The sequence below is a fragment of the Panthera uncia genome, assembly GCF_023721935.1.
Source record: "Panthera uncia isolate 11264 chromosome B2 unlocalized genomic scaffold, Puncia_PCG_1.0 HiC_scaffold_24, whole genome shotgun sequence".
In the NCBI taxonomy this organism is placed as follows: Eukaryota; Metazoa; Chordata; class Mammalia; order Carnivora; family Felidae; genus Panthera; species Panthera uncia.
The window spans coordinates 116,837,834-116,850,299 of record NW_026057580.1 but is presented as its reverse complement, the minus strand read 5'-3'; the positions used below and the strand labels follow the sequence as shown (position 1 = coordinate 116,850,299).

The 12,466-nt window shown below is 58.9% G+C and overlaps 1 protein-coding gene across 3 annotated transcripts in view; it reads left to right on the top strand.

The window, feature by feature from the left end:
• The window catches only part of RPS6KA2 (ribosomal protein S6 kinase A2), a 344,268-nt gene that overhangs the window by 277,231 nt on the left and 54,571 nt on the right, over positions 1–12,466 (top strand). For all 3 annotated transcript variants that reach the window (XM_049654582.1, XM_049654581.1, XM_049654580.1), the window contains 4 exons: positions 1,118–1,197; positions 3,667–3,773; positions 6,113–6,150; positions 8,903–9,045. In XM_049654582.1, the coding sequence (XP_049510539.1) occupies positions 1,118–1,197; positions 3,667–3,773; positions 6,113–6,150; positions 8,903–9,045 (368 nt within the window). The remainder of the gene's footprint in view (positions 1–1,117; positions 1,198–3,666; positions 3,774–6,112; positions 6,151–8,902; positions 9,046–12,466) is intronic.

Sequence of the window (12,466 nt, the reverse complement as noted above, 5' to 3'; positions counted from 1 at the left end):
GGGTGCCCCTGGGTCTGTCCTGCACCTGGGCTGGCAGGTGCCCCTAGCTCTGTCCCACCGTGTCACTTGGGCCAGCAGGTACCCCTAGGTCTGTCACACCGTGTCACCTGGGCTGGCCGGCAGGTGCCCCTACCTCTGTCCACAGGGGCCCGCGGGAGGCTGGCCCTGCCCCTGACACGCAGCCGTTTCAGCTGGTTTCCAGGGCGTTTCTCTGAAGAAGCACCGGGCGTCTTACCGGGATATTAATCGCACCTTCCCTGTCAGCTCTGTGGTTGATCAAATGCCATTTGCTCTCCTGCTGCCCGTCAAGCCCTAGGAGAGAGGATCCCACCCAGCCTCCGATTTATACAGTTCGGACGAGTCTTTAGTTAGAGGAGGTCTGTCTCTCCAGCCCTGGCTATTGCAGTGCGTCTAGCGTTTACTTCTAGAAAATAGAAGGCTCTCGAGTGCTCGGGGATATCGGGACCCCCGCAGCCTTACCTCCTGTGTGCCTAACACAGATGCCAGGGGGTAGATCGTCAGTAACGTTGAACTGACCGCCAGTGGTCAGCAGTGATTGGTTTCCCTGGACCCCCACATGCACGTCCAGCCCCCTCTGGAGCGAGGCACGCTGGCTGACCGGTGGGCAAGACCTGAAATTATAGGTCACGGTGAGCAAACCCCGGACGTGAGCCCCATTGCCGTGTCGCACAGCGGCTGAGCCGGTGGGCCACTGACGCCTCCGCGAAGGAAGGGAGCAGAGGACAGATTTCCCTGACCTGCAGCTATGCGGGGTGCAGCCGGTGAGGGGAGGAGGCTTGCTCCTGCGACCACGTGAGCCCGGAGCCCAGCATCGGCAGTGGGGGTTGGGGGAGCAGGCTGGGCCTGTAGACACTGGCTCCAGGCCGGTTCCAGCCCCTCTGGGATCAAAAAGGAAGCAGGCAGTGAAGGAGAGGAGAAAAGACCAGAGAGGTGACCCTCCAGGCTCTTCCTGAAAGTGAGGGACACAGGCAGACTCGTTCCTGCGGCCCTTTCCCCCGACTCTGCCCCGACCCCCGCCCGACCCCAGCCCTGCTTCTGGAAGGCTCCGGCATGTTCCGTGTGTGGCCCGGGATGCCGACCCTCCCTCCTTCCACAGCCTTTCAGACGGAGGGGAAGCTCTACCTGATACTGGACTTCCTGCGAGGAGGGGACCTCTTCAGCCGGCTCTCCAAAGAGGTGCGCGGGGCTGGGAGGGCGGAGGGCGCCCACGGGAGGGCGGGTGCGTGCTGCGTGTGACACTGTGTGTGCGTGACTGTGTGGTATGAGTGTGTGAGTGTGTATGTGTGTGGGGGAGAGCGTGTGGGAGTGTCAACATGCGCGCGTGTGTGTTCGCTGTGGGGTCACGTGTGTGTGTGCACACGCGCGCGTGTGTGTGTGTTAAACAGGCAGCACAAGGGGTGCGGCGCGGCAATCTGTCGTCCTTCAGGGGCCGTGAGAGCACAGCCCTGAGGAGCCCCGCGAGGCTGCGCACGTCCGTCGGTCTGTCCGTGGCTCTGTCCGCCTCCCCGTGAGGAACGGACGCAAACAAGGGGTTGTAGGAACAGGCGGGAGGGACTGTTTCACGGGGTCTCACTCTGCGTCATAGGGAGACGCGACTCCCTCGCTGCCCACCCACCCTGGAGGTGCCAGATCTGCACACAGGGGGTCGCCACGACCGCCAGCCCCTTCCCAGCCCCAAGGCGTAGCCTGGACCTCACAGTCCCGACACGGGAGTTGTCCAGAACGCCACCCTGCGCGACACGAGAGCCCCTCGGCCCCTAATTGACGTGAAGAGCTCTCTGCTTCGTGGCGGGGGGAAAACCAGCCTTCTGCTGAAGGAGGCGGGAGCACCGGGCTTCCGACCTCCCGAGCCCTCTCACCCAGCGCAGGTGTTTACCCGGCTGTAACCGTGGGCTCAGAGTGCCCGCCCCCCTTTTCTGCCCCTCTCGCTCCTTTACCAGGGGACCCTTCCATCCTGCCTGGCCGTCCAACACGGACAGTAGGCGGTAGAGCAGGACTGGGGGTCCCAGAGCCCCCTGCACTGCTGTCTCCCTCCGTTATCAAGGGTCCCCCAGTGATGCACAAGTGATACATTGGGCTCCTTGCGATAGACGTAGAAGGCCCGGGGCTGGAGGAATCAGATCCGGGCTCTGCAGAGAGCCTCCCGGAGCGGATGTCTGGTCCCTCTTGTGCTCACGTGTTTCCGAAGATGGCTTCTTGATCAAAAGGCAACAATAATCAGCAAAAAGCCCCATATGACCTCACTAGGGGAGTGTGTGTCTCCCATGACACCCTTCATTTCAGAATCGAGGCAAAATTTCCAAGTGTGGGCACGGCAGGTTCTCAGAAACAATACGGGAAAGTGCCTTTTTTCTGTTCCGTCTTTGAACGAGGCCGGTGGGCAGTGTCCTGCCGTGTTGGTCACTGCACTGACTTCCTTCAAGGACGGGCATCCGTGGGGTGTTTCATTTCTGTGCAGAAACGACTTGTCGTTTGTACTTGGGGGCTATGCTGAGATGCGTCCTAGGAACTGGGCAAGTAGAGAAATATGGCTGCGCTCTGAGCACAGAACGCAGACAACCCGTGACGGTTGTAGAGAGAGAAGAAGTCAGATTAAAGAGAATCCAATGGCTATGGCAGAACTTGACTAAAAGTGAGCCCGTGGAATATGGTAGCCAGTTTAGAAAAGAAACGCCGGAAGTACAGCCTTTGAGCGTGGCGCGACGACGGGTGGGTCCAACGGCCAGAAGGCCAATGAGGATTGATGGCCCCAGACGTCACTGCCCGGGACGATGGGGTGTGTGTCCCGACCCCGTGGGGAAGCGTCCCTTCTGTGAGATGGATGCCCGGCACCTGTGGCAGCCTGAAGTATCTGCCACCCAGTTCCCCGAACTGCCCTTATTCTAATTCTGTGCTCACCAGGGAGCCTTGTCTGCATCCAGAGAAGGAATTCAGCAATAATACGCCCTGGTGGTCTCTGTGACATTGGTTTCTCACAGTGAACATAAAAAAGTGGTTTGTGATAACAATCTGGCTTTCCAGTAAGGTGACTTTAAAAGCCGCCCGCTGGTCCTTAACGGGACCGGAGGTACGGAACTGTCACCAAGATAATGGCGTTGAAGTCTGCCGGGCACCCGGCCTGGCGTATGCCTCGGCTAGCCCGCGTCGGGGTGCCCCCACGACTCTCCCCCACGTGCGGGTCGCCTTTGGCAGAACTCGCCTCACTTTGGGCGGACAGTGGGTTTGCGTAAACCTGGGGCGGGGGGGGGGGGGATGAGACCCGAGGTGCGTTCTCAGCAGCCCCTCATCCGGCCTCGCCTGTGCCCTTTCATAGCACAACCACTCACATCAAAATATACACCCAGAAACACCCCCTAGAGCCGCGTGAGCCGCGGGGGCGAGGAGGAGGAGGAAACCAGGCTCCCCGCTCACGGGCTAAGTTCGCCGTCTTCGCGGGGAAGTAAGTGCTCTTCTGCCTTCGCTGACCTCACAAGTATGAAGAGAACTCCCTTTTCCGTCGTAAGAGCCCGAAGAGCACTGTGGGGGGAGCTGTGATCCCCTCCAGAGCGGAGGTAACTGAGCATGCACTCCGCAGGGCCGGGTCCGTCGAACACTCCGGCCACAGGATGCGCCGAACAATCCCGCTCTTTCCTACTTTCTCACTAGGTGATGTTCACTGAGGAGGATGTCAAGTTCTACCTGGCTGAGCTGGCCTTGGCGTTAGACCACCTGCACGGCCTGGGGATCATCTACAGGGACCTGAAGCCCGAGAAGTAAGCGAGCGCGTGAAGGACGCCCCTCTGCACCCCCTTTCTCGCTGCCCCCGCCGGTGGCCGTCGCTCTCTGGTGGGTGCACCCCGGAGAGAGGGCTTGGGCCACCCTCTCGCGGACGCCTCCCACGCAGGTTCCACCTGTCCGCCCCCCGGAAGGTGTCCCAACGGGTGCGACTTACGCTGGGCGTCCCGCCCTTCCTCCAGAGCCTTTACTCTTTGATCCACACCGAGCTGAAGAAAAGACAGCTCTTCTCCGAAACGATTTTTACCAGGTGTGGCGGTCGTTTGTGGGACACGCCCGGGTGACGCTGTGCCCGCACACGATGCAGAGTTCATTTGCCCAACACCAGTGGGAAGTTCAGGTCGTGTATGGCTTTGACTTAAGCACCTGCAGCAGTCAGCCACAGTAGAACACCACCGGCTGCACACGTAAATAATGTTTCCGTAATCACAAAAGGCCCTGTCTTCAGTGTCCCCACAGAGGGAACAGTCTCCTGTGAACTACAGCTGTGTCCCTTAGGGAGCGGTAGCAGGAGCGGATCTCACAGCTGCGAGCCCTGGGCGCCCGTTAGGCGTGCACCCCGGTTCTCTCTCTCTCTTTTAAAGGGCAAAGGGATCTTTACAGTTAAAAATAGTAATATTTAATAGCAGAGTGGAAGAAAGATCTTGTCATCAATTGGACTTAGTAGGAGATTAATCTTGAAAGTTGCTCCTTTCTGGGCAGAGATTAAGCACAACCGAAAGGCAGAGATGAAAATACTCGCTTCTTTCCTGATAACTTGTCTTCTTAATTATGTGCCGCAACATTCCCCTTCAGATTCCGTTAAAACAGTCGGCCTTTTTTTTTAATCTCAGGGCATAGGTTTTAATCGTGGTAAGAAAACCAATATAAAATTAGCATCTCCACTAATTAAATTCACTTTTAAATTTTTTTAATGTTTCTTTTTGAGAGCGAGAGAGGTACAGAGCATGAGCGGGGCAGGGGCAGAGAGAGAGGGAGACACAGAGCCCGAAGCAGCTCCAGGCTCCGAGCCGCCCGCACAGAGCCCGACGCGGGGCTCGAACTCACGAACCGTGAGATCGTGACCTGAGTTGAAGTCGGAAGCTTAACTGACCGAGCCCCCGGGCGCCCCGACATCTTAACCGTTTTTAAGCGTGCAGCCCTGCGACACAAAGCACACTCACACGGCTGCGTGGCGTAATCCACCTTCCAAACTGTCTCCTTGCAAAACTGAGTATCTGTCCCCGTGAGACACTCACTCCCCTCACCACCCTCCTGCCCCTGGCACCCCGACTTCTACTCTCTGCCTGTGAATCTGGCTGCTCTAGGCTCCCCCCGACCCCGACCCCGACCCCCGTGTAAGTGGAATGCACGGCGTTTCCTGCGTTGTGCCTGGCTCACCGCACTCCGGTCCATCCGCGTGCTAGGGTGGGACGGTGTGGCTTCTGTCCATTCCCCTTCCTGGTCTCTTTAAGTCTGGGCTGGTACCCCTGCCACCCAGAGCTGATGGGACAGGATCTAATGACAGCAAAAGAAGGAATGGAAAGCTAGGAGCCCCGGGGACCCTGAGGGCTGACAGCCGGAAGAAGGGCCTCCTCAAGTGCCTGCGGGCCTGCGTCCGCCCTTCCAGACTCCCCCTCTGCCGGCCGGTGAGCAGTGCCCTCCCACGGGAGAGCCGGGCACGGAAAGGCCGGTGCCCCTCCCCCCCCCCCCCCCCCCCCCCGGCCGGGGGGGGGCGCCCCCCCCCGGGGGGGCCGGGCCGGGAAAGGCCGGGGCCCCCCCCCCCCCCCCCCCAACCCCAGGGCTTCTAGATGTCAGATGCCGCTGTGACAAGAGCTTGGACCCAGCTCCTATGACAAGGCGAAGCCTGCCGAGCCCCAGGGCTCCTCGGTGCCAGGGCCCAAGGTGTCACAGGCTCCCCAGAGCCTGGGGTGGTCACGAGAGCCAGGGTGGGGCTCACGGAGGGGCGACGGGAAGAAGTAGGGGGCCTCTGACCCAGAGAAGAAATGCACGAGGCTCCGGATCTGCACGGGCCAAGGCGATCCTGGACCCTGAGAATCACATTCCCCGCACAGGACAGCCTGAAGGGTTCCCGACCCTTCCCGTGGGCTTAAGAAGGTCTCAGACCTGCGGGTCCCAGCTTTTGCCGGGTTAACCCCAAACACCGTGGATCTGAGTCCGCTCGTGCCCCGGCAGAAGCTGCTGGCGGGGGAGGCCGTACTGTGCAAGCCCACGTCGGTGCGTCGCAGGCGAGCCCGTGTGCTGACTGCCACCCAAAGTCGCGCCCGCCAGCCCGGCTGGGCCGCTCGTGAGGCATGCTTTCTCCTCTCTCTTTCAGCATCCTGCTGGACGAAGAGGGACACATTAAGATCACAGGTTTGTAAAGGGCAGCGGTGTCCCGGTGACTTCCCCCTGGCCGGGTAAATGGGGGAGCGGCCTGGACCCAAAGTCCCCCTGACGCCCACCTCGGCTGCTGTGTGTCTCTGATTTGGCGGGCGTTTTCACAGATGTGGATGAGCTGTGTGTGTGTCCTCACAGCATCTGGAAATTCTCGAGCTTGCCGGGCTCCCTTCCGTTTCTCTCTCCTTCTGACCGACAAACCTTCCAGCACCTTCCCTGCAGACTCTCAGTCCGGGCTGTTTTGGAGCCCTCTTCTCCGCACCCCTTTCCCCCCCCCCCCCCCCCTCCCGAGGCCCCCTCTTCTCCACACCCCTTCTCCCCAAGGCCCCCTCTGATCCGCACACCTTCCCCCCGAGGCCCCCTCTTCTCCACACCCCTTCCTCCCCAAGGCCCCTCTTCTCTGCACCTCTTCTGCTCGAGGCCCCTCTTCTCCCCGAGGCCTCTTCTCCACACCCCTTCTCCCCAAGGAACCCTCTTCTCCCCACCCTTCCCCCGCTGAGGCCCTCTCTTCTCCACACCCCTTCTCCCCAAAGCACCCTCTTCTCCACGCCTACTCCCTGAGGCCCCCTCTTCTCTGCAACCCTTCCTCCCCAAGGCCTCTTCTCCTCACCCATTCCCCTCCGAGGCCCTTTTTTCTGCACACCTTCCTCCACAAGGCCCCGTCTTCTCTGCACCCCTTCCTCCCCGAGGCCCCCACTTCTCCCCAACCCTTTGCCCCCAGGACCCACTCTTCTCTTCACCCCTTCCTCCTGAAGCCCCCTCTTCCCCGCACACCTTCTCCCCGAAGCTCCCTCTTCTCCACACCCCTTCCTCCGAGGCCCCCTCTTCTCCACACCCTATCCCTCCGAGCTCCCTCTTCTCTGCACCTCTTCTCCCCCAGCCCCCCTCTCTCTGCAACCCTTCCTCCCCAAGGCCTCTTCTCTGCACCCCTTCTCCCCGTGCCCTCCTATTCTCTGCACCCCTTCCTCCCTGTGGCCCCCTCTTCTCCGCACCCCTTCCCTCCGAGGCCCCCTCTTCTCCGCACCCCTTCTCCCCGAGGCCCCCTCTTCTCCGCACCCCTACTCCCGAGGCCCCCTCTTCTCTGCAACCCTTCCTCCCTGAGGCCTCTTCTCCGCACCCATTTCCCTCTGAGGCCCCCTCTTCTCTGCACTCCTTACCCCCGAGACCCCCTCTTCTCACCCCTTCCTTCTGAGGCCCCCTCTTCTCCGCACCCCTTCCCCCCAAGGCACCCTCTCCTCCACACCCCTTCCTCCCGAGGCCCCTCTTCTCCGCACCCCTTCCCCCCAAGGCCCCCTCTCCTCCACACCCCTTCCTCCCGAGGCCCCTCTTCTCCTCACCCCTTCCCCCCAAGGCCCCCTCTCCTCCACACCCCTTCCTCCCGAGGCCCCTCTTCTCCACACCCCTTTCCCCCGAGGCCCCCTCTCCTCCACAACCCTTCCCCCGAGGCCTCCCCTCCCCTCTCCGTGGCCCCCACACAGTCTCGCTGCCACATGTCCCCACACCGTTTTCCCACAGGGGAGTTTTACCCAGTGCCAGTACCGGGCACGGTGCATCTAGTCCCTGGCAATAAATATCGATTATACATCTTTACGTGCTTGTTAATGTTGAAAGTTAGGTCTAAAATTTCTCATGAGCTTCTGTACGGGATCCTGACTATCCGTTTAACCGGACCTTGCCTGGCACGGCTGTAGGGCACCTGTAATGTCCTGTCATCAGAGTTATGGGCCTTTGGTGGAGGTTTAAGCTTCTCTTAATACTTCAGAAGTTTTCTTTGCCAAACGAGGAACTGCACATAGAATATAGACGTGACACTTGTGTGCGGTGTTTGCGAATAGCCCTGAGCTCCCACGTCAAATGTATCTATGATGTTACAGGGTTTGGGCTTTCTCTGATCAAGTGATCATGCTTCTGTTATTATTATTATTATTATTATTATTACTCCTGACCCGGGGCTAATCCTGTGTCATGATTGGCCGTTTGGGCCAGGCGCCAATTACAAACAACCGCTCCCAGGCGCTAATGTGCAAAGCAAGTCGTTCCGCTGGAGGAAGCACATCCACCCATAGGTAGTGTGACCTCCTTGCCCGGCCTGTGACCTCACGCCACCCTCACCGGGCCCTGAAGGACATGATGGATCGTGGCCTTCTTCCCAAACACGCTGAAACCGAGGGCCACCGTCCTGAGAACCACGTTCCCACGACCTTTGCCCACCAAGTGCGTGGCCACGCCCGCTGTGCCAGAAGGGAGATCCTCGTGGGGATTTCCTGGGGGTCGGGGGGAGGGGTGGCCGCCCACCCCACGGCAAATGCCATCTTCCCTTTGTGCCTCAGCGCCGGGGACCACATTCCCCAGCGGCCCGTGCCTGGAACCCCTTCCGGCCCTTTACTTCAAGCTAACCACCTCCGTCCATCCCAGCGGACCAGGGGCCACGTGCTTCTCTGTCCCCAGGCCTGCTTGTCGGTCCCCAAGAAGTGCCATCCCTTGATCCTGTTAGCAGGCACTCCTGGGTTTGTAGATTCTTGAAAGACTCTGTAACTTACCGTGTGGGGGCACGATGACGCTTGCATCCAAGGAGGGTTCTGTGCTGGGACAGAGCGGGCGGGAGGGGTGACACGTGCGGGCAGAATTCCCCCACGTGACGGGGGAGCTGGCGGGTCGGGAGCCCACACAGACGCGGTCCTGACTGCCGCCCAGACTAAAGCAGCGCCCTGTGCTGTCCCTCTTTTAGATTTCGGGCTGAGTAAGGAGGCCATCGACCACGATAAGAGAGCTTACTCCTTCTGCGGGACCATAGAGTACATGGCACCCGAGGTGGTGAACCGGCGGGGACACACGCAGAGCGCCGACTGGTGGTCCTTCGGTGTGCTCATGGTAAGGGACCTCCCCGTCCGCGTCGCTGTCCCTTGTGGCCGGTCCCCAGGTTGGCCCAGAGGCCCGCGAATGACCAGGGAAAACAGTGTTTGGGATGTATACGAGCAGTGTGGCTGTGCGACCCGGGGACGGGGAGGAGGCCACCAGATTCCTGCCCCTGCCCCTCCTGGCCGCCTCCCTCTCTGCCCATCCCAAATTCCACCATCAGGAAACAGAACTGGGTTCACGTAAGGACCCACAGGTACTAAGAGTCAAAGCTTCCTTGTACTTAACAGTCGTACAGGCTGAGCATGAGGGTTTTAAGGGATGCGGTGATCTTCGTATTAAAGACATTTGTCACGCACAAAATCCTTCTGCCTAGTCGCAAAACTTAACGTGAGCCAAGATATACATGGAGTTGGACATTTTTACATCTACGTCTAGAAACTTGACTTTTCTTTAGCTCGTGTGTTCACACAGCTCAGACACAGACACCGCCCAGCCTGGGGCGTCCTGTCCCCAGATGGTCCTTCCTCTCCCTTCCTCGTGCCCCATCACTCCGCCGTCCTCCCCGACAGCACTGCGCTGGGGGCCCTCCGTGCTCCCGTGCCCTCAGCGCACACCAGACTTCTCGGCTGGCGTGAGGCACAGCCTGTGCGTCCCAAGCCCAGCTTCTGTGCGTCCAGGCCACCACACCACATGCCTCACCTCTGTGTCCGACGCCCAGGGTTCTGAGCACCCTGTCTGGGTCCTCTTGGCACTTTGACACATGGCCGCTATAAATCCGTCATGTTGCAAATACCCACGGGGAGTGTCTCCCCAACACAGGCACTTGGGCACCGCCCTGTCGGACCCCATCACGGAGAGCAGCGCCCACGCTCGGGGAGCTCCGTGACCCGTGGGGGTGACACGGCTGTGGGCTCTCACCTCAACCTCCTCCCGGGGTCCCCTGCCCTTCCTCGTCCCAAAGCTCTAGGAGAGCTCTGGAGTTTGGAGAATATCGCACGGACGTCGGTCCTTTGCTTTTCCCGAGGAGACCTGGTTCCAGCAGCATCTGGCGTCATTGACGCAGCAGGAACCGGGAGCGCTTGGCTCCGGGCATTTCTCACTGAGTTGGCGGGATCATCCGGTCATTTGGGTTGAAAAGACTCCACAATCAGGAGCTCTTTGCAGCCGGGGAAGCGAACGGGTCCAGGACTGTTGTGCTTGGCGGCAGGAAGCGGGAGGGGGCGTCACCGTGATAACAGGGTCTCATGGCACTGAGTTTACAAGGCGCCTCCCTTCCTTCTCATCCCATCTGAACCAAAAAAATCATTAAGTTATGTGGGAAAGATCTCATTCTTTCTGTTTATAGAAGTGGAAACGAAGGCTCAAAGAGCTTGAGTGATTAAGATCATATAATTGTTCTAAAAACCACATTCTCATGTAGACCTGCCCACCAATCCCTTTAGCCCCCAGCGGTAACCAGCTTGCAGCCAGATGTGACGATGCCTGTTTTCCTTTGGGCAGCACCAGGAGCGACTTCCAAATTCCCACTTGCAAAGAGAGATGGGTCTAGGGTGGCATTGGTGTCGCGCCTGAGCTCGGACTCGGGAGGAGATCGGTTTAGGGCATGCCGTGTGTATACGGTGCCCTCCACCGGCTTCGTTAAAGGGCGGGTAGGACCACCAAGGGAGCACCGCCAGGAAAGGTCTGCACACTGCAGGGGTCACCGCCCGTCCCCTGCACGTCCTCACTGAGGGGCTACCCCCAGACCGTCTGATGGCCACAAGTGCCCTCCAGGCTCGGACGAAGACGCCTGCATGGATGGTGGAGGCCCTCGTCCTCGAACAAAATTGTCTGAAGTTAGGTCCTTGAGGCTGGAAAAGAACTTGAGCGGTAGTGGTGGTCTCCATGGCAACAGTAAATCGCTAACATCTCCACACTAGCCTGGAACTCCGTTTTCAGGAGGACGTTGGGATTGTGCTTTGTGGGTGCTTTGTAGACATCGGAATGCTCCGAGGTCGTAAGGGAGAGGCCCTTAGATTTTTCTCTCATTTCTTAGCCACTCACACCGAGCGTGCGTGGATGTTCACACGCAGGTGTCTGTGTAAATTGTTCGGCACATACAGCTGGCTCGGGCTCAGAAGCTGCCCTGGGAAAGGAAATGAACGCCTGCACCTCTGCCCTCAAAGGACCAGGTCATGTAGACCTTCAAGTGCTCAGAGCAGGGGTGATGCACAGTGGGTGCTGAGGGTTGTGGACTAGTTTGTGCTCTGCGCCCTCCAACACACGTGCACACAAACTTATACACCCCTGCTGAGGGGCACCTGGGTGGCTCAGTCGGTTAAGCATCCGACTTCAGCTCAGGTCATGATCTCACGGTCCGTGGGTTCGAGCCCCGTGTCGGGCTCTGTGCTGACAGCTTGGAGCCTGGGGCCTGCTTCGGATTCTGTACTCCTTCTGTCTCTGCCCCTCCCCCACTCACGCTCTGTCTCTCTCTATCAAAAAATGAATAAACGTTAAAAAAAAAATTTAAAACAAAAACCACACCTGCTGAGCCCAGGCCAGCCCTGCCCCACCCCAGGTATGGCCACCATCCCAAATATCCCATTTCATTGTAGGATTTGTCCTTGTCCGTTTTCACATTAAGATGTAACTTGCCCTTGATTTCTTTTTTAAGAATGTTGTTCAGCCAAACGAACTTGAATTGTAGGTTCCCTGCTATGAAGTGTGTCCCTTACGGAGAACCTTCTCATTCCGCCGCTCCCGGCATCGTTTGGGTGCCTTCCGTGGTGTCGTGTCTGTGCCGCAGGGCTGGCCACTCTCTTGAGGCTCGTCAGACGTCCCTTCAGACAGGGCTTTCTACCCCAGCACTGTTGAGGTTTGGGGCTGGACAGTTCTTTGGGTGGAGGCTGTTCTATGCATCGTAGGATGTTAAGCAGCATTCCTTGCTACTCAGTAGACGTCACGGGCACCTACACCCCCAACCTCCCCAGCTTGACCATCAACCTGTCCCCAGACATTGGGAGATCCCCCCCTACGGGAACAGCCTCCCCCACTGAGAACCACTGCTGTAGAAACGTCAAAATATTTATCCTTCTGTACATTTCCACAGCCTGCCCTGGTGCCGACCTGTGAATGGACCTCTTGGGGAACCACCAGCACGTGTCCTGGTGTGTGGGACCCCACGGCCGATGATGGCTTATATCAGTTTGCCCCGGAAACCTTGGTCGGTCTCGGTATTGTTGAACACCAGAGCAAAACTCTGACTGCATATAATGTCCCAGGAAAGCACATCAGTAAGGCCCTGATTTCCCGGGATCCTTAAATATGGAGAAAGTGCTGAGCGGCTTTGTTGAGAACAGTAATACCGAAAACTGAAATGATCTCCTTTCTCCACGTGTGACAGAGAGGGAACCTGTAAGGGGGCTGGAAGTGGGGAAAATAGACTCGTGTGGGG